This window comes from Mesoplodon mirus (assembly GCF_964341445.2).
Source record: "Mesoplodon mirus genome assembly, chromosome: 7".
In the NCBI taxonomy this organism is placed as follows: Eukaryota; Metazoa; Chordata; class Mammalia; order Artiodactyla; family Ziphiidae; genus Mesoplodon; species Mesoplodon mirus.
In genome coordinates, this window is record NC_138983.1 from 98,594,902 (window position 1) to 98,620,196 (window position 25,295).

Here is a 25,295-nt window from a genome sequence, read left to right on the forward strand (position 1 = left end):
GAAGCAAAATGAATAAATGATGAATGTCCACAAACATGACAGTGCGTGCTTCATTCATCATTAATGTTAATACTCATTAAAGTTTCATCACCACTGAAAACAATTTGTTCAGTTTCTCACTTCACAAGAAGATAAGAATGTGCAGTGACTGTCCAGAAACCATAGTCACTTGGAAATTTAAAATATGCTGCTTGGGCCCAAGTGATCTCACACGTAGAATTATAGAAATCTTTACAAACGTTTCTACACCAATAAAAAGAAATGTATTCAGTGTTGATGTGAGTGAATTGCGAGATGTCTGATGTGATACAGAGTGGGGTCCGAAAACACAAGGCCATAATCCCTGAAAGTCATATAAAAAGGCCTTGTAATACTAGGGTAAATAAGAAAAAATATAGGAAAGCTTAAATGGCTATCAAGTGGATCCTAGTTAAACACGTTTGGCACACTTGTACAATGGACCACAATGCTACCCTGGAAAAGAACCAAGTACAGCTACAAATACTGACATGGGAAGATGTTTTTGATATTGTTAGCTGAAAAGTAAGCTGGATAAGAATCTCTGTCATGTAAATGCATTTTTGTTTTTTGAAAAGATATGACTGCAATAAAAAAATATAGCTAATGTTTAGTGCTAAATGCTCTACTTGAGGGGTCAGCAAACTTTTCCTGTAAAGAGCCAGATAGTAAATACTTTAGGATTTGTGGGTCACATGGTCTCTGCTGCAACTACTCAGCTCTGCCTTTGTAGCTGGGAAGCAGCCATAAATAATATGTAAATGATCACTGTGGCTATGTTGCAATAAAACTTTATTTACAAACATAGGCAGAAGGCCAGATTTGGCCGCAGGGCCATAGTTTGCCAACCCCTGCTCTATATCATTATTCTATTTAATCTCCAGATAGCCCTTTATAACAGAGACTATCGGGGATCCTGAATTATGTATGTGGAAACTAAGGCTTAGAGAGAGCAAATGACTTGCCCAGGGTCCTCAGCTCTTATGCAGCATAGAAAAAACTCTGGAAAGAGACACACCACAGTGCATCAGTGCAGTTAACGCTGGGGAAGAGAAATGAGGCAGCTCTTACCCTTTCCAGTCCTCCTGTAATGCTTTCAGTGCATAAGTCTCATGAATGTGAAGGTTAATCTGAAAATATTCTTTAAGACTTTGGGGAAACTCACTGTCTCCTCTGCATTCTCTGTTGACCTTGTGTGTTAGTGTGGACCAACACGGCGGAACTGTCGGAACAATCAGTGGCCGAGGAAATTCCTGGGGCAGAGCCCTACAGAGAAATTTTTGTGGACCAGTACCTGTCCCAGCACGATAAGGTGAGGGGTCTCGGGGAAACACAGAGCTACAGCAGCAAGAGGGACCATGGAGAGATTGCCACTGCCTCTTGTTCTCTGTGTCTCAAGGACTGTCCCTTTTTCCTACTTCCAAGAAACCACCTCTTCCTCCCAAGACATTCAGCCAGGTTTGGCCACTGCTCATTTTATCCCAAATAACATCTACAACTACAAGGTACTGAGCACCTACTGTGTGCTGGGCCATGTCCTGTGCACTTGACATTTATTAGCTCGTTAATCTTCACCAACTTCAAAATAGATTTTATCAGCCTCACTTTGCAGATGAGGAAACTGAAGCTCAGAGAGGTTCAGTGATGTGTTCACGGCTGTCCAATGCAAGGAGCAGTGTTAGGATTCAAAGCGAGGTCTGGTTAGCTTCTCAGCGGGAACTTCTAACTCCCACACAGTAATCACTTGGTCAACCTTCAGTGATGGAACAGTGATGCAAAAACACGTTCCTTGCAGGAGGACGTGAGCCCTGAAGTCAGGGAGGCCTGGGCCGAGAGACTCGTTAAAGAACCAGAGAGGTTTAAAGCAGGGATGCGAGCAGAACAGGTGGATTCAAGCCATCCTGGGAAGGGCCCAGGTCAATTTCTCCCCACTTAGACACGACTCGAAAGTTACTCTAAAAGAAGCAGTCTATAATATCTCGCTTTCCTTCAGGGCCAGGGCCTGCTCCTGCAGCAATTCTCAGAGTTTGTGAGGAGCAGACCTACCTGGGGTTCTTGTCAGACACGGAAATCCAAACCTTCAGGAGGCAGGGGGTTCCAACCAGGCATCCTGGGACCAGACTCTGAAAAATGTTGCAGAAAGGCGAGAAGCCACACTCAGATTCTGTATTTATCGCTGTGTAACAAGCCATCCCAAAACTTAGCGGCTTCCAACAGCAATTCATTATTCCCCAGAATCTATGGGTTGACCTGGAAGGTTCCTTTGCTCGCGTCCCCTGGCCTCACTCATGCGGCCTCAGTCAGCCGCTGGCTTGGCCAGTTTGGTGGTCGGTCTCCATTGGCCTCCTTCCCACATCTAGGCCCTCAGCCAGGACGCCTGGACTGGTGCGCCCCTTTGTGCATGTGGTTTTTCATCACAGCACGGTGGTCTCGGTGTTCCCAGGGGGCCAGAGCAGAAGCTGCACAGCCTGTAAGAACTTGCCTGGAGATCATGCAGCATCACTTCCACTCCATTCCATTGGTTAAAGCAAGTCACGGGGCCAGCCCAGACTAGAGGGTGGGGAAATAGACTGGATGGCAAAACTGCAAAGTATTTGTAGCCATTTTTCAACCTGCCTCAATTTTAACTTGGAAATATAGTGCAACCACTATAATTTTTTCTATTTATAGAAAATGTTTATAAGCCATTTATCATTTTTTCTATTTATAATAGAAAGAATTCTTTCTCTTTATAAGCCATTTCTACCCTGACTTACCAGGACTCCTTCAAGTGACAATAAACAAATTAGCTTGAGGGGGAGCATCGATTAGCTCAACTTATTGGAAAATTTAAAGGGCCACTAGCTTCAGGTATGGCTAGATCCAGGAGCTTGAATAATGTCATCAGAACACCTCCCCACTACCAACCTCTCCCCTCTGTTTCCCTCAGACTCTGGCTTTCTACATAAGGCTGGCTTTGTGTGTCAGAAAAGACAAACTCAGGCAAACAAGCCTACATATTTAAAGTTTATGATCCAAAAGAAGGCAAGATCCTCTCCCTCTGTAATCGATGTGTGAAATCTCTGATTGACCAGCTTGGGCCACATGCACATGGGGAGGTGGGACAGGAAGGAGCAGGGCACATGACTGACAATCCTACCCAGACCCCATGGAAGGAGGAACGCTCCCTCCAGAAGGGCAAGGGGACCCTCAGCAGGAAAGCAGAACCCACAGCTGTCCACTGCCCTCTGCAAACTTCTTATATTCCAGCACTGGCACGGGGCCTGGCACTTAGTTGCTGCCCGATGAATGTTTGTTGCATGAAAAATGAATAAGCACCTGGCTGATCATAACAGGGTGAAACAGGGGAAACTGCCCAGGAGTAGGGAATATGTCTGATGCTCTCTCTTGAAGTTTTGCCACCAACTTTCACAAGGACCCAAAGGAAGGCCCCTGGCAGCAGCTGGCAATGTCAGACAGGCTTTCTCATGAGCGAGACCCTGTCCTGCCCCAGGTCACGGAGCTAGCAGGTCGTGAGGCTGACTGGACGGCTCTCCTGGGAATGAGCTGGCCCAGAAATTGCCCGTTTACCTCCTCCCGTGACTGCTTTGGAAAAGGCCTCTGGGGAATTTTTTCTTCTTCTTCTTCTTCTTCAGTTTTTCTGACATTTTATTGATAACGTCTGGAGAGAAGTTTGGGGGAATTTTTTTTTCCTTTTTTGGAAAACCTAACCAATTCTTTGGCTGCAGAGCTTTTTCACTGGAGAGATGGAGGACAGGGTTAATTATACCTGTGGGTAAAGTCTACCAGCAATTTTGTTTTTCCAGCCGAAAGTTTACATGAGCCCATGCAAATAAATCACTATTCCTGTCTCATTTACTTTCCAGATTGAGTTACCTGGAAAAAAATCATACATGAATAGCCAAAAGAGGCAGGAAATATTAGAAGAGAGGAAAGGGAAAACAAATAGTTCAGAATGTTTTAAGTTAAAACAAATAACCCTCATTATAGGCAGAATGTGGTCAAACAGAATGTTGTTTTCCTAAGTACCTTTCCTAGGTCCCCAGTGTGCTAGGCTGTATATTATAAATGAAATCATTCTAAGTAAACTTTCTAGCAACAAATGTTCCCAAGTGGGATGGTTGTTCTTAATATGAAAGTCTAATTCTCGGGGAAAGGAAAGTGTCCGTACCTGTGAGGTACAGACATCCATTACAGGAGTCTATATTCAAGTACATCATTTTAACCCAATTCTTGTCTCTATGAGATTTTCCAAGTGACAGAGATAGCCTTGAAAGTCTGCTTTTTCCCTCCCTGCCTGCCCTCACCTTCCCAAAGAATGATACCATATTTTTCCTGTCTTTCTTTAAATGGGCTCAGCCTTACATCCAGACCCACACCTAGTAAATTTCCCATCTGTCCTCCACCCAGGATGAAATAATTCTGCTGCTGGGAAAAGAAGTCAGCCGTCTCTCCGATTTTGAACTTGAATCTAAATACAAAGACACCGTGATAGCAAGCCTGCAGAACCAAGTGGCCAACCTGAGGCAGAAGCTGTTGGAAACAGCCACCTCCAGGCAGAAGGAGAGGGTGATCCCGCCCAATTTTCAGGTTCTGCATGAAGAGGACGATGCCCAACAGAGAGAGATCCAGAGCTTGAAAAACCAGGTAGGGCTCAGAGACAAGTGGGTCGGGGCCTTGGGGTCACAACACAGGGTGACAGCTCTCAGGTAGAGCCTGGGGGGAGCCACCCGGGTAGTTAGAAATGGGCAGTGAGCACAGCATGGTGAAGAGTGCAGATCCAGGGAGTGGAGGGTTGGCAAGTTTCTAGCCTTGTAAGAACAATATTAGATTTGATTAAGTGCCTACCATGTTCAGGCCCCGGTGCAGGTGCTTTGGGTGCATTAGCTTATTTATTTATTTATTTACTTATTTAATGTATTTATTTATGGCTGCATTGGGTCTTCGTTGCTGTGCACGGGCTTTCTCTAGTTGCAGTGAGTAGGGGCTACTCTTCACTGCGGTGCGTGGGCTTCTCATTTCAGTGGCTTCTCTTGCTGCAGACCATGGGCTCTAGGCACGTGGGCTTCAGTAGTTGCAGCATGAAGACTTCAGTAGCTGTGGCTCGCGGACTCTAGAGTGCAGGCTCAGTAGTTGTGGCCCACGGGCATAGTTTCTCCACAGCATGTGGGATCTTCCTGGACCAGGGCTCGAACTCGTGTCCCCTGCATTGGCAGGGGGATTCTTAACCACTGCACCATGAGGGAAGTCCCCTCATTAGCTAGTTAAACCTCAGTCTTCTGACACATGCCATTCTACAGATGAGGAGACTGAGGCACGCTCAGAGATGCCCAGGAGCTTGTTACAGCTTGCACAGCAAGTGAGAGGCAGTGATGTGATTTGGGCTCAGCTCTGCCACCTTGTACACCTCATGCTTTCACACCCACTTTGCATTTCCACCCAACTCCTGTCGCTTCAGTGACCACTTCTCACACCCACCCGGACCCAGCCAGAAAGAGCTGGAGATGGGGAGAAGGAACCCCACAGTGTTCCAAACACTGAGGCCTTTATCAAACCCTGAAGGCAGCTGCTGGTTCATTTATAGGGAATTTCACCAAAAATTCTCCACCCAGAATATCTGGATTTACCAGTCAACTTCCTTCCTCCTGAAACTAAATCCAAAAAAAAAAAAAATTTTTTTTAAGTTTTAAAGAACTACTTTAAAATTGGCCACTGATCTTGTTCATAAATTATATCTCAACAAAGTTGATAAAAAAGCAATTGGTCATTGATGAATTTTGGCCTCAGTGCATAATTCTGCTTAAAACCGTAGTCAGATTTGGTTCAACATGGCGGAGTAGAAGGACATGTTCTCACTCCCTCTTTCAAGAACACTGGAATCACAACTAACTGCTGAACAATCATCGACAGGAAGACACTGGAGCTCACCAAAAAGATACCCCACATGCAAAGACAAAGGAGAAGGCGCAAAGAGACAGTAGGAGGGGCGCAATCCCAATGAAATCAAATCCCATCACTGCTGGGTGGGTGACTCACAAACTGGAGAACACTTATACCACAGAAGTCCACCCACTGGAGTGAAGGTTCTGAGCTCAACATCGGGCTTCCCAACCTGGGGGTCCGGCAATGGGAGGAGGAATTCCTAGAGAATCAGACTTTGAAGGCTAGTGGGATTTGATTGCAGGACTTTGGCAGGACTGGGGGAAAGAGAGATTCCACTCTTGGAGGGCACACACAAAGTAGTGTGTGCATTGGGACCCAGGGGAAGGAGCAGTGACCCCCATAGGAGACCGAACCAGACCTACCTGCTAGTGTTGGAGGGTCTCCTGCAGAGGCGGGGGGCAGCTGTGGCTCACCAAGGGACAAGGACACTGGCAGCAGAAGTTCTGGGAAGTATTCCTTGGCATGAGCCCTCCCAGAGTATGCCATTAACCCCACCAAAGAGCCCGGGTAGGCTCCAGTGTTGGGTCACCTCAGGCCAAACAACTAACAGGGAGGGAAACCAACCCACCCATCAGCAGACAAGCAGATTAAAGTTTTACTGAGCTCTGCCCACCATTGCAAGAGCCAACTCTACCCAGCACCAGTCCCTCCCATCAGGAAACTTCCACAAGCCTCTTAGATAGCCTCATCCACCAGAGGGCAGACAGCAGCAGCAAGAAGAACTACAATCCTGCAGCCTGTGGAACAAAAACCATATCCACAGAAAGACAGCGAAGATGAAAAGGCAGAGGGCTATGTAACAGATGAAGGAACAAGATAAAACCCCAGAAAAACAACTAAATGAAATGGAGAGAGGCAATCTTCCAGAAAAAGAATTCAGAATAATGATAGTGAAGATGATCCTGGACCTCAGAAAAAGAATGGAGGCAAAGATCCAGAAGATGCAAGAAACGTTTAACAAAGATCTAGAAGAATTAAAGAACAAACAAACAGAGATGAAGAATACAATAACTGAAAAAAAAATACACTAGAAGGAATCAATAGAATAACTGGGGCAAAAAAACGGATAAGTGACCTGGAATACAGAATGGTGGAATTCACTGCTGCGGAACAGAATAAAGATAAAAGAATGAAAAGAAATGAAGACAGCTTAAGAGACCTCTGGGACAACATTAAACACAACAACGTTCACATTATACGGGTCCCAGAAAGAGAAGAGAGAGAGACAGGACCCGAGAAGATATTGAAGAGATTATAGTCAAAAACTTCCCTAACATCGGAAAGGAAATAGCCACCCAAGTCCAGGAAGCACAGAGAGTCCCACACAGGAGAAACCCAAGGAGAAACACACCGAGACACATAGTAATCAACTTGGCAAAAATTAAAGAAAAATTATTGACAGCAGCAAGGGAAAAATGACAAATAACATACAAGGGAACTCCCAGAAGGTTAACAGCTGATTTCTCAGCAGAAAGTCTACAAGCCAGAAGGGGTGGCATGATATACTTAAAGTGATGAAAGGGAAGAACCTACAACCAAGATTACTCTACCCAGCAAGGATCTCATTGAGATTCGATGGAGAAATCAAAAGCTTGACAGACAAGCAAAAGATAAGAGAATTGAGCACCACCAAACCAGCTCTACAACAAATGTTAAAGGAACTTCTGTAAGTGGGAAACACAAGAGAAGAAAAGGACCTACAAAAACAAACCCAAAACAAGAAAATGGTCATAGGAACATACATATCGATAATTACCTTAAACGCGAATGGATTAAATGCTCCAACCAAAAGACACAGGGTTGCTGAATGGATACAAAAACAAGACCCATATATATGCTTTCTACAGAAGACCCACTTCAGACGTAGGGACACATACAGACTGAAAGTGAGGGGATGGAAAAAGATATTCCATGCAAATGGAAATCAAAGGAAAGCTGGAGTAGCATTACTCATATCAGATAATATACACTTTAAAATAAAGAATGTTACAAGAGACAAGGAAGGACACTACGTAATGATCAAGGGATCAATCCAAGAAGAAGATGTAACAATTATAAATATATATGCACCCAGCATAGGAGCACCTCAATACATAAGGCAACTGCTAACAGCTCTAAAAGAGGAAATCAACAGTAACACAATAATAGTGGGGGACTTGAACACCTCACTTACACCAATGGACAGATCATCCAAAGAGAAAATTAATAAGGAAACACAAGCTTTAAATGACACAATAGACCAGATAGATTTAATTGATATTTGTAGGACATTCCGTCCAAAAACAGCAGATTGCACTTTCTTCTCAAGTGCGCACGGAACATTTTCCAGGATAGATCACGTCTTGGGTCAAAAATCAAGCCTCAGGAAATTTAAGAAAATTAAAATCATATCAAGCATCTTTTCTGACCACAACGCTATGAGATTAGAAATGAATTACAGGGAAAAACCTGTAAAAAACACAAACACACGGAGGCTAAACAGTACGTTACTAAATAACCAAGAGATCACTGAAGAAATCAAAGAGGAAATCAAAAAATACCTTGAGACAAATGACAATGAAAACACGACGATCCAAAACCTGTGGGATGCAGCAAAAGCATCCCATAGTTTTAGAGGGAAGTTTATAGCTATAGAAGCCCACCTCAAGAAACAAGAAAAATCTCAAATAAACAATCTAACGTTACACCTAAAGGAACTAGAGAAAGAAGAACAAACAAAACCCAAAGTGAGCAGAAGGAAAGAAATCATAAAGATCAGAGCAGAAATAAATGAAATAGAAACAAAGAAAACAATAGCAAAGATCAATAAAAGTAAAAGCTGGTTCTTTGAGAAGTTAAACAAAATTGATAAACCATTAGCCAGACTCATCAAGAAAAAGAGGGAGAGGACTCAAATCAATAAAATTAGAAAGGAAAAAGAAGTTACAACAGACACCGCAGAAATACAAAGCATCCTAAGAGACAACTACAAGCAACTCTATGCCAATAAAATGGACAACCTGGAAGACATGAACAAATTCTTAGAAAGTTATAACCTTTCAAGACTGAACCAGGAAGAAATAGAAAATATGAACAGACCAATCACAAGTAATGGAATTGAAACTGTGATTAAAAATCTTCCAACAAACAGAAGTCCAGGACCAGAAGGCTTCACAGGTGAATTCTATCAAACATTTAGAGACGAGCTAACACCCATCCTTCTCAAACTCTTCCAAAAAATTGCAGAGGAAGGAACACTCCCAAACTCATTCTCTGAGGCCACCATCACCCTGATACCAAAACCAGACAAAGATACTACAAAAAAAGAAAATTACAGACCAATATGACTGATGAATATAGATGCAAAAATCTTCAACAAAATACTAGCAAACAGAATCCAACAACACATTAAAAGGATCATACACCATGATCAAGTGGGATTTATCCCAGAGAGGCAAGGATTCTTCAATATATGCAAATCAATCAATGTGATACACGATATTAACAAATTGAAAAAGAAAAACCATATGATCATCTCAATGGATGCAGAAAACACTTTTGACAAAATTCAACACTGATTTATGATAAAAACTCTCCAGAAAGTGGGAATAGAGGGAACCTACTTCACCATAGTAAAGGCCATATATGACAAAGCCACAGCAAACATCATTCTCAATGGTGAAAACCTGAAAGCATTTCCTCTAAGATCAGGAACAAGACAAGGATGTCCACTCTCACTACTATTCTTCAACATAGTTTTGGAAGTCCTAGCCACAGCAATCAGTGAAGAAAAAGCAATAAAAGGAATCCAAATTGAAAAAGAAGAATTAAAACTGTCACTGTTTGCAGATGACAGGATACTCTACAGAGAGAATCCTAAAGATGGCACCAGAAAACTACTAGAGCTAATCAGTGAACTTGGTCAAGTTGCAGGACACAAAATGAATGCACAGAAATCTCTTGCATTCCTATACACTAATGATGGAAAATCTGAAAGAGAAATTAAAGAAACACTCCCATGTACCACTGCAACCAAAAAATACAATAGCTAGGAATAAACCTACCTAGGGAGACAAAGACCTGTATGCAGAAAACTGTAAGACACTGATGAAAGAAATTAAAGATGATAGCAACAGATGGAGAGATATACCACGTTCTTGGATTGGAAGAATCAATATTGTGAAAATGGCTATACTACCCAAAGCAATCTACAGATTCAATGCAATCCCTATCAAATTACCAATGGCATTTTTTACAGAACTGGAACAAAAAAACTTAAAATTTGTGTGGAGACACAAAAGACCCCGAATAGCCAAATCAGTCTTGAGGGGAAAAAACGGAGATGGAGGAATCAGACTCCCTAAATTCAGCCTATACTACAAAGCCACAGTAATCAAGACAATATGGTACTGGCACAAAAACAGAAATATAGGTCAATGGAACTGGATAGAAAGCCCAGAGATAAGCCCACGCACCTATGGTCAACTAATCTATGACAAAGGAGGCAAGGATATACAGTGGAGAAAAGACAGTCTCTTCAATAAGTGGTGCTGGGAAAACTGGACAGCTACATGTAAAAGAATGAAATTAGAACACTCCCTAACGCCATACACAAAAATAAACTCAAAATGGATTAGAGACCTAAATGTAAGACCAGACACTATAAAATTCTTAGAGGAAAACATAGGAAGAACACTCTTCGACATAAATCACAGCAAGATATTTTTTGATCCACTTCCTAGAGTAATGGAAATAAATACCAAAATAAACAAATGGGACCTAATGAAACTTCAAAGCTTTTGCACAGCAAAGGAAACCATAAACAAGATGAAAAGACAACCCTCAGAATGGGAGAAAATATTTGCAAAGGAAGCAACTGACAAATGATTAATTTCCAAAATATATAAACAGCTCATGCAGCTCAATATTAAAAAAACAAACAACCCAATCCAAAAATGGGCAGAAAACCTAAATAGACATTTCTCCAAAGAAGATATACTGCTGGCCAAGAAGCACATGAAAAGCTGCTCAACATCATTAATTATTAGAGAAATGCAAATCAAAACTACAATGAGGTATCACCTCACACCAGTTAGAATGGGCATCATCAGAAAATCTACAAACAACAAATGCTGGAGACGGTGTGGAGAAAAGGGGACCGTCTTGCACTGTTGGTGGGAATGTAAATTGATACAGCCACTATGGAGAACAGTGTGGAGGTTCCTTAAAAAACTAAAAATAGAATTACCATAGGACCCAGCAATCCCACTACTGGGCATATACCCAGAGAAAACCATAATTCAAAAACCCACATGCACCCCAATGTTCATTGCAGTACTATTTACAATAGCCAGATCATGGAAGCAACCTAAATGCCCATCAACAGACGAATGGTTAAAGAGGAAATGGTACATATGTACAATGGAATATTACTCAGCCATAAAAAGGAACAAAATTGGGTTATTTGTAGAGACGTGGATGCATCTAGAGACTGCCATACAGAGTGAAGTAAGTCAGAAAGAGAAGAACAAATATCATATATTAACACATATATTTGGAACCTAGAAAAATGGTAAAGATGAACCAGTTTGCAGAGCAGAAATGGAGACACACATGTAGAGAACAAACATATGGACACCAAGGGGGGAAAGCGGCAGGGGGTGGGGGTGGTGGTATGATGAATTGAGAGATTGGGATTTACATGTATACACTGATGTGTATAAAATGGGTGACTAATAAGAAAAGTATAAATAAATAAATAAACATTTTAAAAAAAGAGAGAGAGAAAAAAAAAAAAAAACCGTAGTCAGTGCTTGGGGGCCTTTGTTCTCTTGTGCTCTGTTTACTGTCTTTCCCTTCTGTAACCGATTCTAGGTACACAGTTTCAGTCCTAGAAATGGTGCTCTAGAAAGGACACAGATTGTGTATGGTGAACCTAGGAGATTCTAGCAGGAAACTGTAAGCTCCATGAAGGCAAAGGTTGGGCCCAGTAACCTTCTAGAACTCTGTTAGGACTGTGGCTGTTTGTTTGTTCTTTATTCATCCATCCATCCATCCGTCCATTAATCCAAAGAAATATTTTGGGGGGCCTATCCTGTGCCATGCCCTCTTCCAGGCTCTGAGAATTCAGCAGAGAACAAGACAGACATGATCCTTCCCCCTGTTATGCTCTAGTGAGGGAGACAGAATAAACAAGTCAACAAATACATGCTCTAATATTTAAATGAACTAATGACTCTCCTTCAAACCTGGTTTTGAAAAAACAATGAAAGTAACAGGTCCTATAGGAATTATTAGTGCAAACAGCTACCTTGACATGTAGCTGACACATTAATGAGCATCTTTTTCTTGAACTGAACACAATTTTGCTGAAATATTCCTTTCAGTTATTCTCCCATTTCAGAGCTTTCCTGAGAAAATGACATGTCTTTTTCAGGTACATGTACGAGGCTGAATTATTCCCACATACCTTTTTTTTTTTTTGGCCGTACCACGCACCTTGCAGGATCTTAGTTTCCTGACCAGGGATCAAACCCAGGCCTCCAGCAGTGGAAGCACAGAGTCCTAACCACTGGACTGCCAGGGAATTCCCCACATACCTTTTTTTAAATAATTGAAATATATTTGACATAGAATATTATATAATTTCCACATATCTTTGAATATCAGCCGGTCCCAATTTGAGTTTTATTTAAAGTGGCTGCCGATATCTGGGGGAAAAAATGTTTTTGTACAAAGAAATTATCTAGAAATAATTACACTGATGCATCATGCTGTTGCCGCCCCTACCACTGGAGCTTCACTTATAACTGAAGAAGAATATTTTATAGCAAGGCATATATGAACCAGAGGCTCCATTCGTTTGAACTCAAATCGAGTTTCATCCACTGACATTTTAGTTTCTTAAGTATTCTACTGCCTGCAGAGCATTCCACCAGAAGTGTAAGCCACATGGCAGGTTGATTTATGGTTCTGATTACTTTATGTGTTTTCCCTGGTCCCCGAAGGTGTGTGCATAATGATTTGCTCTCAGAGATCTTCGATCCGCTACAATATCACTAGAAAATTCTTACCTCCATGTGCTCTTATATGCCTGTGCTAATTAGAAGCCAAATTATCATCCTGAAACAATCACTCCTCCTAGCACTCTTAACTTTCTTATGATTCAGTGCCCATTTTATTACACAGCTTAACAGACATTAAACATCTTGGAATTTATGCCATTACAAACAATATGGATATTTATTTTGATAGTAAAAGTATCAAAGAGGTTTGAAGACTCTTTGGAGTTTTCCAGCAATCCAAAATCCTAAAACTCTGACACTCAGATTGAAATATTTTCAATCTGTCAAAACCACTGGAGTCTTAGAGGGGAACGTATGTTTTCCCTTCTGGAAGTTTGTCTCTGTGTGTTCTATCTCTGGTATCATGCAAATAAAAGCATTAAGCTGAGAAGAGCTTACAAACACTTTCAGTGTTCCAAGGACCTTTTATGGAAAAGTTGTATTTCCCCCCAACAGAGAAAAGTAAGATGTGAAAGAATTTTTTCACTCAAAGTTTCCAAAGCACAAACATGCAAAAGTATAGCCTTGGGGAGAGTGGGGGTCAGAGTGACCTGTGTCCCCGCAACTTCTAGCATAGACCCCCCCCCAATAATGTCTCAGGTGCCCCAGGGAAAAAGTAAGTGTAACTGCCCCAAATGTCCTAGACTCTGAACCATGATGGTGCATGAAACGAGTCAGAAAACTTGTGAGACCTTGACGCTTCTGTTAATTCTACCAGAGTAATAATGACAAGATTTCCAAGGACACAAACCAAGACCAAAGGCTGTGACCGCCATCTGGTGGCCATATCAGCACGCCTGAACTCCATTACCTGGGCATGCCCACCACCTCCACCCAATCTTTTTTTTTTTTTTTTTTTTTTTTTTTAGTGTGATGCCTGCAACCTGGTCTGATTGTAAACAGGGAAATTCCTGTATTTCTTCTTTTGGAGGGATTATTTTTATTTAAGATACTGAGTCTCTATTTACTCTTATAACAGTTATTTTTAATTTAATGCACGTTTTTAAGTTTAAAAAGGGAGCTGCTTCTACGAAAAATGCTAAGAAATTATAGTGGGGCTAGCCAAGAGACATGGGAAAAATAGTGAAAGTGGTATATGAATGACTGAAGTTTAGGAACTCTCTTCGGGTGGGGTTGCCAGATAAAGTAAGGACACCCAGTTAAATTTGAATTTTAGAATTTCGTTTTAGTGTGTGTCCCAAATATTGCATGGGACACATTTGCACTAAAATATTATTCGTTATCTGAAATCCTATTTTAAGTGAACATCCTTTTTTCCTCCCCTAAATCTGGCAAACTTACCTTAGGAGAACAAAGAAATTGCACCCAGAACTTCCCTGGTGGCACAGTGGTTAGGAATCCGCCTGCCAGTGCAGGGGACACGGGCTCGAGCCCTGGTCTGGGAAGATCCCACATGCCGCGGAGCATCTAAGCCCGTGCGCCACAACTACTGAGTCCCTCGTGCCACAACTACTGAAGCCCGTGCGCCTACAGCCCATGCTCTGCAACAAGAGAAGGCGCTGCAATAAGCCTGTGCACCGCAACAAAGACCCAACGCAGCCAAAAATAAATAAATTTATTTTTAAAAAAAGAAAAGAAATTGCACCCTTCTCCTTGTCACTTCCATTTTGATCTATCAGAATAAGCTAGTGGGGCTTCCCTTGTGGTGCAGTGGTTGAGAGTCCGCTTGCCGATGCAGGGGACGCAGGTTCGTGCCCCGGTTCGGGAAGATCCCACATGCCGCAGAGCGGCTGGGCCCGTGGGCCATGGCCGCTGAGCCTGTGCGTCCGGAGCCTGTGCCCCACAACGGGAGAGGCCACAACAGTGAGAGGCCCACGTACAGCAAAAAAAAAAAAAAGAAAAGCAAAACAAGCTAGCTCTTCTCCTGTCTACGGATTGCGTGGCATTTATGCCCCAGTAAACGGGTCCCTGTGTTAGTACTGAGGCCTGACATCTGAAAAATCACAGGGCAAAGGCCCACAGTGCACCTTGAGGTGGGAAAGTCCTGGCCACTCAGAACAAGCAGTCTGGCCACATCAGACCGAGAGGGAGGGGGTTCTGGGCCCAGCTCTCTTTCCCGGCCTCTCGGGTACCTGCTCTGTGGAGGCCGAGGCCTGGCAGCTACTTTCAGGCCCTTACCAACGTTGCATTTGATGGAGAGCCTTCTGCACCCCACGTGTAGACCTAGACCCCTAGAGAAGGACCGGCCCTTGAAGGGGCTCTGATCCATGGATTTAGAGGGTGCTCACAGCAGCCATAGATAGAGCCAGCCTGTGGTGCTCCCACCCACGATTCCTGTATTTCCTCTTTTTTTTTTTTTTTTTTTTTTTTTTTGTGGTACGCATGCCTCTCACTGTTGTGGTCTCTCCCAGTGCGGAGCACAGGCTCCGGACGCGCAGGCTCAGGGGCCATGGCTACGGGCCCAGCCGCTCCGCGGCATGTGGGATCTTCCCAGACCGGGACATGAACACGTGTCCCCTGCATCGGCAGGCAGACTCTCAACCACTGCACCACCAAGGAAGCCCTTGTATTTCCTCTTAATAACAACCACACTGGCGTTTAAGTGAGCCTGGCAAGGCTTACAAATGCACACATAAAGATTACCAACTATCTTCCCCAGAGACGCACGAGGGAAGCTGAAGCTAAAACACCCCGTGAGGGCTTACCTGGTGGCGCAGTGGTTGAGAGTCCGCCTGCTGATGCAGGGGACACGGGTTCGTGCACCGGTCCGGTAAGATCCCACATGCCGCGGAGCGGCTGGGCCCGTGAGCCATGGCCGCTGAGCCTGCGCGTCCGGAGCCTGTGCTCCACAAAGGGAGAGGCCACAACAGTGAGAGGCCCGCGTGCCGCAAAAAAAAAAAAAAAAAAAAAAAGAAAGAAAACAAAAAAAACACCCCGTGGTAGGTAGAGGAGAGGACGGTCACAGCTCATCCCCCTGTGCCGTGTGCCAGGCATGATCTGAGCACTTGTACACATGCTTACTTATTAAAATACTTCTCACAATCCTATCAGGTTGGGACTACCATCACCCCGCGTACAGACTGAACAAAAGGAAACAGAATATGGTGTCCTCCTTGTGTTCCCAAAGCCCGTTAACTGGCAGAGACAGGACTTGAAGGCCACAGTCCGGCTCCCGAGTCCATGCCTTGCTTTACAGCCTCCAACTTCTCACGCTCATTCCTAGAGCCACCTGGGAAGGAGGAACCAGGCAACTAAAGACTGGGTTTGAATCAGACTCCACGTCTGACCAGCCGCGTGATCCCGAGCAGGGGCCCTCGCCTCGCTGAGTCTCAACCTGGCTCCCTTGCAAAATGCGCACATTAATGGGAACGTCAGCCTTCAGCAACGCTGTGACGAGTATCAGTGTAGCATGTGTGAACGGGCTTTGTAAACTCTGGAGTGTTCTGTGAGGTATAAACTACCCTCTATTCTCATTAGAGGGAATTCATTTCATAACCTGCTCCCGGCTCTTGAACTTTGCTATGCATCCAGTCAGTGCTGGATCATCTGTAACCAACAGCTGGTCTATTTATGGCTGAAAACCCACAGGTCATAGGAAGACAGCAGCACCCGAGCCCCTGGGTGGCCACAAAGATAAGGTCCGTGTCTCGAGGACCGATGACATGGTGGTCACTGAAGGAACAGGCCCCCTCCTGCCCCTTCCACTAGTGACAACGGAAAACCTTGATTTCCCCAACACCCCGATCCAAGATCAACCCGACTCTTTGCCCAACGTTGGAGAAGTACCGGCGTGTCCTGCAGGCCTGGCTGGCCCCCTCTGACTGTGTGTTGCCTCCTTCCACAGATCAGTGCCCTACAGCAAGGCTACAACCAGGTGGTGTGCCAGACCCTGTCTGAGAGAAACTTAGAAATCACCTCCCTGAAGCACGAGGCCGAGAACTTAAGGAGGGAGGCCGCCATCACGTCAGGTGAGACCCTTGTGCATTCAGGCCCCAGAGCTTCTGCCCTCCCCCTGCAGACATCACCAGTCAACCAGCGCACCTGTGCCCGTGACCTGGGTGCAGCCTCAGGGATCACCCGTGTCGGTGCATTAGAGTTCTCCCTCAGTGGAGGTTTCTTGCCACCCAGTTCCGAGGGCAGGGCCTGGTAAATATTTGAGAGAATGGTATCTCTTGGCTACAAGATTTCCTGAGCACTGGCCCCACCAGGGAGAACACAGGTCGCCTTGTGGCTTGGGTGGTTCCACAAAGCAGCCTGAGTGCAAACTAGAGCGTGGACAAACTGGGGTCACTCCCTTAAGGCACCCATGGTCTCACCCATTTCAGCCGAGTGCACTTGGGCCCAAGGGAAACCATTTTCTAATTTTATCAGAGGTGGTTCCCTGATAAAGGGCTTGGGTTGGGAGAGGGGCAGCCAACGCACAGCTGTGGCTGAGCTTTGATTCCCTGGATTCCTTCATTGCTTCCACATGTTTCTTGAGCTCCTACTAGGTGTCAGGCCCCGTTCCAGGCTCCGGGGAGGGAGAGCCAAGCAAGACAGTCAGATTCCTGTACTCACAGATTTGGGAGGGGTTGACAGACAATAAAAGTAAATGGATGAATAAACAAGCCCACTTCAGAGAGCAGTGGTGCTGTGGAGAAAATAAACTGTGTGTCGTGGTGGCCAGCGCTTCAAGGGGGGAGGCCAAGGGGGACCAGCTTAGTGGGTGTGCAACCATGGAACTCAGGTGGGACTTGAACCCGTGGGCTGGGACTCGAACCCAGTCAGAACCCACTATCTTTTAATCGAGATCACGCATCTGGTCTCGGGACTTAATAAAGCTCAGGTTCTTTATGTCTCATGCAGAAAGAATTCAGTGAGAGACAAAGTAAGAAGTGGATTTCTTTAGAGAGAAACACACTCCACAGACAGAGTGTGGGCCATCTCAGAAGGCTAGAGACCCCCAAATATGGGGCAGTTAGTTTTTATGGGCTGGGTAATTTTATAGGCTAATGAGTGGGAGGATTGGGACAACTCTAATATTTTGGGGAAGGGGCGGGGATTTCCAGGAATTGGGCCACCACCCACTTTTTTTTTTTTTTTTTCCTGTACGCGGGCCTCTCACAGTTGTGGCCTCTCCCATTGCGGAGCACAGGCTCCGGATGTGCAGGCTCAGCGGCCATGGCTCACTGGCCCAGCCGCTCCACGGCATGTGGGATCTTCCCGGACCGGGGCACGAACCCGTGTCCCCTGCATCGGCAGGCGGACTCTCAGCAACCGTGCCACCAGGGAAGCCCCACCACCCTCTTTTTGACCTTTATGGTCAGCCTCCGAACTGTCCTGGTGCTGGTGCGTGTGTCATTTTGCTCATGTATTACAATGAGCCTGTAATGAGGCTCAAGTTCCCCTGGAAGTCGAATCTTACGCCCCCTTGGACCTAGCCGATTCTAACCAGTTTATGCTGTATCCTCCACGGCTATGTCCTTCTTTTAGAGTGGACCTGTTTCAGGTGGGAAAGGACAAGCCAAGGGCAAGCGAGGCTGCGTGGAGTGAACAGAGGATTGTGGGGCTGGGCAGGGTCGGGGGGTCTGGGTTTTTATTCCAAGGGTGTTGGGAATCCAGTGGAGGTTTTTAAGCCGAAACTGACATGCCTAGAGACCTGAAGAGGATGGGACCACTCACAGACGAGGGGAGGGAGAGAAGCAGGTGACAGGGAGGAGGCAGTGAGCCTCGGAGGGGCACATCACTCTGAAGGCAGCCAGCGCATAGCAGGAAACATACCCACTGCTGTAGAAGCCAGGCACAGCATTGAGTCGCACGTGAATCCGCATCTCTGTATGAATCTGTGCTTTTCTTCTGCCTCACTCTGCAACTTAATCACACCCAGCCCCACCCCCTGCTGCCCCCAGGTCTCTGCTTATTCTCCTCCCTCACTTGGGATGTCCTCAGATATTTTCTGAGCACCTCCCCCAGGCTAGGTGCTGTTCTGGGCACCAGGAATGGAAGGATGAACTCGCTGGTCCTCACCTTCCTCCCGTATGTCGGCCAGTGAAACCTCATCCAAGCATCAAGCCTGTCTCAGATCCCACCTTCTCCGATCAGGGAGTCGGACAGACCTGGGTTGGGATAATGCTTGAGATGGGCTGGACCCACTCAAAGTGTGGCAAGCCCCAGAGGGATTTCCAAGTAACTGAACTGTGTCCTGGAGGCAAAGCTCATTTTTAAAATGAAATTCTGGAGCATTTTGTACTTTATTTCATAGACATTCTTGATTGAAACCTACCACTAAAACTGGGCCTGATGTTCTTTCAAGAAAAGAACCGTAGGAGATAACCCAATACCACTGCATTTATGCACCCTTCTTCCCACTTTTATTCAAAATGATACTACAATGCAAGAGGGAAGAGATATGGGGAGATATGTATATGCATAACTGATTCACTTGGTTATAAAGCAGAAACTAAAACACCATTGTAAAGCAATTATACTCCAATAAAGATGTTTAAAAAAAAATGATACTACAGTAATGGAGTAGTTATCTATTGCTGCATAACAAGTTACCCCAAAATGTAATGGATAAATCCCCAACTAATATTTATGATCTCACCCAGTATCTGTAGTTCAGGAATTTGAGAGGAGGGTGACTTAGTTCTCATGAGTTGCAGGCAAGATGTCGGCTGGGGCATCAGTCATGTCATCTAAAGCCTCGGGGGGAGCCGGAGGATCCCCCTTCAGAATGGCTGCTCATGTGGCTATTGGCTGGAGGCCTTAGTCCCTCAGCACACATGCTTCTCTCTAGGGCTGCTTGAGTGTCGTCACGACACAGCAGTTGGCTTCCCCCAGAGTGAGTGATTGGAGAGAGAGCAAAGAGGAGGCCACAGTGTCTTTTATGACCCAGCCTGAGAGGAAACAGTCCGTCATTTCCACAGTATCATATTGGTGACCCATGGCAGCCCTATTCAGGGTGGGAGGGGCTACACAAGGCATGAATTCTAGGTGGTAGGGATCATTGGGCCCATTTTGGAAGCTGGCTGCCGAGAAAAATCATAGGCGCCATGGAACAAACATAATTTAGCCACTTTGTGTTCTTGGGACATACCGCATCATTTGACCCTTACAATAACTCTGTGTGGGACAGACAGTGGGAGGTGAAATAGCTTGTCCAAGACCACCAAGCTAATAAGTGGTAGAGAGGGTTCCAAACTCAGAGGACTGTGAAACCAACCACCCCATCAATAGTGTCCAGCAGTGCCCTCTGGCACACGCCCGTCTCCTGGCCTCTGGAGAAGAATTCCTAGACCTTCCCTGTGCTGGGACTTTGTTCCCCAGGTCCATGGTGTGGCTTCTCCTCCCAGGTGTGCCTGGCCTGTGCCCACAAGGGGCCCCCAAAGGCTTCTCCTCTCGCTGGTGCTGACTGCCCCTCATTCTCACTGAAGCCTCAAACCCTGTTCCGTGGACTTTGCTCTCATTCCCATTCCTGCTCTGTGACCCTTGGAAAAAGCCTCCCCAGTCCTAGGAGGGCACCGGTGGTGGCCCGGGCTTGGAAAGTCTTGTCCAAACGTTGGCTGACAGCCATGGTGTTGCCAATAATCCTTCCTGCCTCTTTGACCTCCATGAGTCTTTTGTTTTGGTTTGGTTTGGTTCTTTTACAGAGATGGTGTCATCTTTGCAAAGAGATGTGTTAGTAAAGGATGGTCAAGTTCAACAATTACAACAGGAGGTGAATCAACTGAAAAGTGAGAACAAAGAAAAGGATCACCAGCTCGAAGCCCTCAGCTCCAGAGTGAGTGTCGGGTCATCAGCAAATTGTAGCTGCGGAAAGCAGACACAGTGGAGTCACATGACACACGGTGGTGAGATGAGGCCAGTGCCCAAGGACACAGGGAGGGTAGCTGCTGGGCAGGTGGCCAACTTCTCTGAAGCCTTTCAAAGGACAGTGTGTATGTGGCTCAGAAGAAGCATAATAGATTTTCAAATCCAGCAAAAATTTTCTAACCCCTATTATAAATTAGTTTGTTTAATCCCAGCAACAAACCCACCTATGAGCATATACTGCCATTGCAAAGTTTAACATTAAACAGAATACGATCTCTCTGTGAGCACGGATGACCACACAGCTGCATCGTGGTCCCAGAACCACTGGTTCTCATAATTGTCTTCAAAGCAGAACGTTTGAAGATCCAGATGCAAACACGCAGACTCTCATTTCTTCCTTAGACTTCAGTGTGTAGAATGTCTCTATGGAAGATGAATGAGGTAGGCAAGCAAAGAGCTTTTTACATGTAACTTTGACTATTTGCAAATCTTGCCTTCAATGCTAACTTTAGAATCCTGCCCCTATAGGATAAGATTTCTCAGTATTTGCATGATGTGCCTGTTTCTGTGAGTCAAGGTAAAACCTCAAAGCTTTCATCTCAGGTGGCAACTCAGAGATTCCCAGAGGCTACCCGATAGCTAGGTCTGCATGGGGGTGGGGTGAGAACAGATCTTGAGGTTCCAAGGAAAAGGCACAATAAGTAATACCTGGTACGTGGTACCATACCCAGTTTGGAGCTGGTGAAAGGCACTGCACGAGCTTTGGGATCAGACAGACCAGGGTCCAATCCCAGAGCTTTCTTTTATTGTAACTTATTTGGCCTCCATTTCCCCATCTGTGAAATGGGGATGACAAAATCGTTTTCCAAGAAGTGGGAGGCTGGTTTTCGTTGTGCTCTTCTGCCTCTGCCCCGGGTCAGCTGCCTGGCCAAGCCCTCTGCATTCGTTTCACCCAAGCAGAGTGTCTTCCCAGGCATGTGCTATAGCTGTTTAATGTGGTGTGTGTGTGTGTGTGTGTGTGTGTGTGTGTGTGTGTGTGTGTGTTGGGGACGGGAAGGGGATGCAGAGCTGGTGCTAAGTAGAAGGAATCTGCAAAGACAGCACCTGCTTGGCTCTTCTACCTCCTGAAATGCATTTGGATGATTTATGTCCCCGTTTCCCCTTCCTCGTTGACCTTGGAATGAGGTCCCTTCTCCTCTAGACTGTGCTGGCCAATAGCACAAGGGCTCGTCACCACCAAGGGTACTGCTCTTATGAACATTTGAGATGCCTTTTTTTTAATGACATACATCATGTGTGTTAATTTTAGAAAAATAAGTAGATGACATTGAGAAGAAAAAATAAAAAGAGAGGAGAGGAAATGCTACCTTGAGAAATCAGTGTTAATATTTTCATGTATGTTCTTCCAGTCTTATTTCTATATATTGCCTAGAAATCAATCAATCAATCATTTTATAGTGAATTTATACTATGCACATTTTTTAAATTTTTAAATGCTTACTATTTTCCCGTGCTAATAAATCAACGCTCTTATCATTCGTCTTAAAAGCTACATACTTTCTCCTGGATGTATCCAGTGTTATAAAGTGGTCTGCTGTTGTAAACAACACTTGGGTTGTTTCCTCTTTTTTTTTTTTCTTCCACTGTTACTGACAATTCTGTGAAGAGCATCCTTGAAACTACAGATTTACTTATTTCTCCAGTCACTGTCCTTAAGGTACATTCCTAAAGTGGGAATTGCTGGGTCAAAAGAAGGCACATCCATCCTTATGCCCTTAATGCCTGTTGCCAAGCCGCCCTCGGGCAAGACAGCTCCGTTTACCCCTCCACACCAGTCGGGGCAGTTGTTTCTTTGAGATACAACCTGCACAAAAGCCCTAAGATGGACCGGAGCTCACTGGCTCGGCCCCCTCCACCCTCACCGGTCACAGCGTGAAAACATCCTAATTCCTGCACCCTAAGTACCCAGACTCTACGAAGCTGGATTTCCCCTGCAGTGAAGTTTGCTGGCTTTTGAAGAGGAACTTAGATGCTCTATTCCTCAGAACTCAGGAGAGGGGTGAACTGGGAAGGACTGCAGGATCCCGTGCTCCCATCACACAAATGGTCTCGCCTCTCAGTATTCAGAGGTGTGATTGGGTTATACAGCAGGAAACACTCCTGGGCATGAACACAGGTACTTGGGACACCCAGCCAAGCCCCCGTGGCCTTGTCCTTTTTCTCCACAGTGCTCAGTGCTGAAAGAAGAGTTACAGAAGGAAGATGCCCAGAAGGAGAAGTGGGAAGCCCAAGAGAAAGAGTTAAAACTCTGCAAAACCGTGCGTTGAACCTCCTGACCCCTAGGTGTCCACTGAAAGCCTAGATTGTGGCCTTGAGGGTTTTGGAGGGGTTCCTTGGCCCATTAGCTAGCACAAGCTCTGGGGCTTTCTGGGTGTTTGTCTGTTAATGTAGTCTCCTAATTCTTTGATTTGCTGGCCTCAAAGAGATGGGTGAAAAGACCATGGAAAACACACTCTCCCCAGATTTTCTGGGCAGTTGGCTCAAGGCCCCTCATCAGGTTTCCCCTGGGGAAAGGGACGGGAGGTGGCCACCGTATGCTGCTAGAAATTCACCGTGGTCCCTACCCCTGGACTTGTGATGCCCAGACTTTCATGATCCACTGTCACAAGTTTTATCGCAACCCTGAACACTGTTATTAACACAACTCTTCTTGAAGTATTTTTGCTTAAATACATTCAATTTTATAACAATTCATAAAAACAAAATAAAAAGCAAATGTATCACTGGCCTTGTATGGAAGGTGAACATAAAAATTAACACAATGAAAAGATGACCACTAAATGTAAATGTTCACCCCCTGTACTGGCCTGAACCCTCGTGCACATCACCAGGCATACGTTTTCCATCCGTTGGGAAGGACGGTGCCTGGGACGGGGGCAGGAGACATGTGTTCTTCTCTCTGTCAGGAGCACACTTCTCTGCCTCAAATGAGAAAAAAGAAAAATGTCATTGTTCTTTTCTTCCAAACTGTGCCCATTGTGTCTTCCAAACAGCCCTTATTTAGATTGAACTCAAAAATGTGCCCCAAGGAAAGAGACTCTAATGAGTGGATAGGTATCTTGTACTGTTTAATCCAGGATCCATGCTGATCTTCAAAAGAAACTGAAATTTTCCCTCACCCAGCACTTTCATTGCATCCGTTGAAAGAAAGTCTACTTTGCCTCAAAGATGTGGAATTGTCCCCCAAGGGAAGGAATGAAGCGAATCCCAGACTAGGTTTCTGCCTTAATGAACCGGATGAAATGAGTTGTGAAGTTGACTTCCCTGTTGTTGGAACTCTTTCAGCAAATCCATGACATGGAAAAAGAAATGAGGAAGCACAGGGTGGAGCTGAAAAGGAGCAGTACTGAGCAGAGCCTGATCTCTATGACGCTGCGGGAAAAGAGCAAGGTATGGCAGGGACAGGTTGGCCTGGGAACCACTCTGGGGCCAGCACTCCACCTGCATCATCTCTGTTCATCCTCACAATGACCCCATGCGGTCTATACTGGTATTAACCCCACTTTACAGTCGGGAAAACTGAGGCTCACAGAGGTGAAGGAAGTTATCCAAGTTCACTTGCATAAAGTAGTTGTGGCAGAACTTGAATCCAGGTCTGCCTGACTCCAAAGCTCCTGTGTGTAACCACAACCCTAGACTGCCTTCAGGTCTTAATTGTGAAATTATCTAAGAAAGAATTGATCCATTAAATCAAGTTTGCCAATGATGTTGTTCCAACTTAAATTCTCATATTGATTTTTTTTGTCTTTTTGTTCCATCATTGAGAATGTTTTTAAAAATCTCAACATGTTTGTAATTTGTGTGTTTCTTCTTTTAATATGAACGATGTTTGCTTTATATATTTTGAGGCTGTGTTACTAGGTGCATATAAATTTAGAATCGTAATACTTCCTGTAGAGCAAAACTTTAGATCATCATGAAATGTCCCTTTTCATCTCTAGTAGTGTTTCTCCCTTAACGTCTCCTTTGTCATTTAGCTTCACCACTGGCTTTCTATTGGTTAGAGTTTTCATACCATATCTTTTTCATATGTGCTCTGTCAATTTTTGTCTTAAGGTTTAGACATATGCCTTCAAATAGCGTATCATTTTTACAAAATCCAGTTTGACAATTTTGACTTTTAGTCCATTTATATTATGTAATTACTCATGTACTGGGGTTTAAATCTACCTTCTTGCTCAATACCAGTTGTACCATCTGTGGTATGTTCCTTTTTCTCTCCTTTCTTGCCTCCTTCTGAGTGGATGGTTTTCTCTTATTCCACTTTCCCCCTCTATTAGCTTGGAAATATTTCACTTTTTTACTATTCTTTTAGTTATAGTAAGACAATAGCTTTCATCCTTGACTCACCAAAATCACACATTAATTAAGTTTTTCACTCTTCTACTATTCTCTTAGTAGTCATCCTGAAGACTAAAAAATGCATTCTTTTTTTTTTTTTTTTTTTTTTTGTGGTACACGGGCCTCTCACTGTTG

The 25,295-nt window shown here is 44.7% G+C and overlaps 1 protein-coding gene across 1 annotated transcript in view; it reads left to right on the top strand.

Annotated features, from left to right (window-relative positions):
• The window catches only part of LOC309808899 (forkhead-associated domain-containing protein 1-like), a gene marked incomplete at both ends in the record, with an annotated part of 81,702 nt that overhangs the window by 43,832 nt on the left and 12,575 nt on the right, over nucleotides 1-25,295 (top strand). The window contains 6 exons of the mRNA XM_082629470.1: nucleotides 1,221-1,330; nucleotides 4,429-4,665; nucleotides 16,810-16,933; nucleotides 20,597-20,727; nucleotides 22,988-23,077; nucleotides 24,105-24,209. Coding sequence (XP_082485596.1) covers nucleotides 1,221-1,330; nucleotides 4,429-4,665; nucleotides 16,810-16,933; nucleotides 20,597-20,727; nucleotides 22,988-23,077; nucleotides 24,105-24,209 — 797 coding nt within the window. The remainder of the gene's footprint in view (nucleotides 1-1,220; nucleotides 1,331-4,428; nucleotides 4,666-16,809; nucleotides 16,934-20,596; nucleotides 20,728-22,987; nucleotides 23,078-24,104; nucleotides 24,210-25,295) is intronic.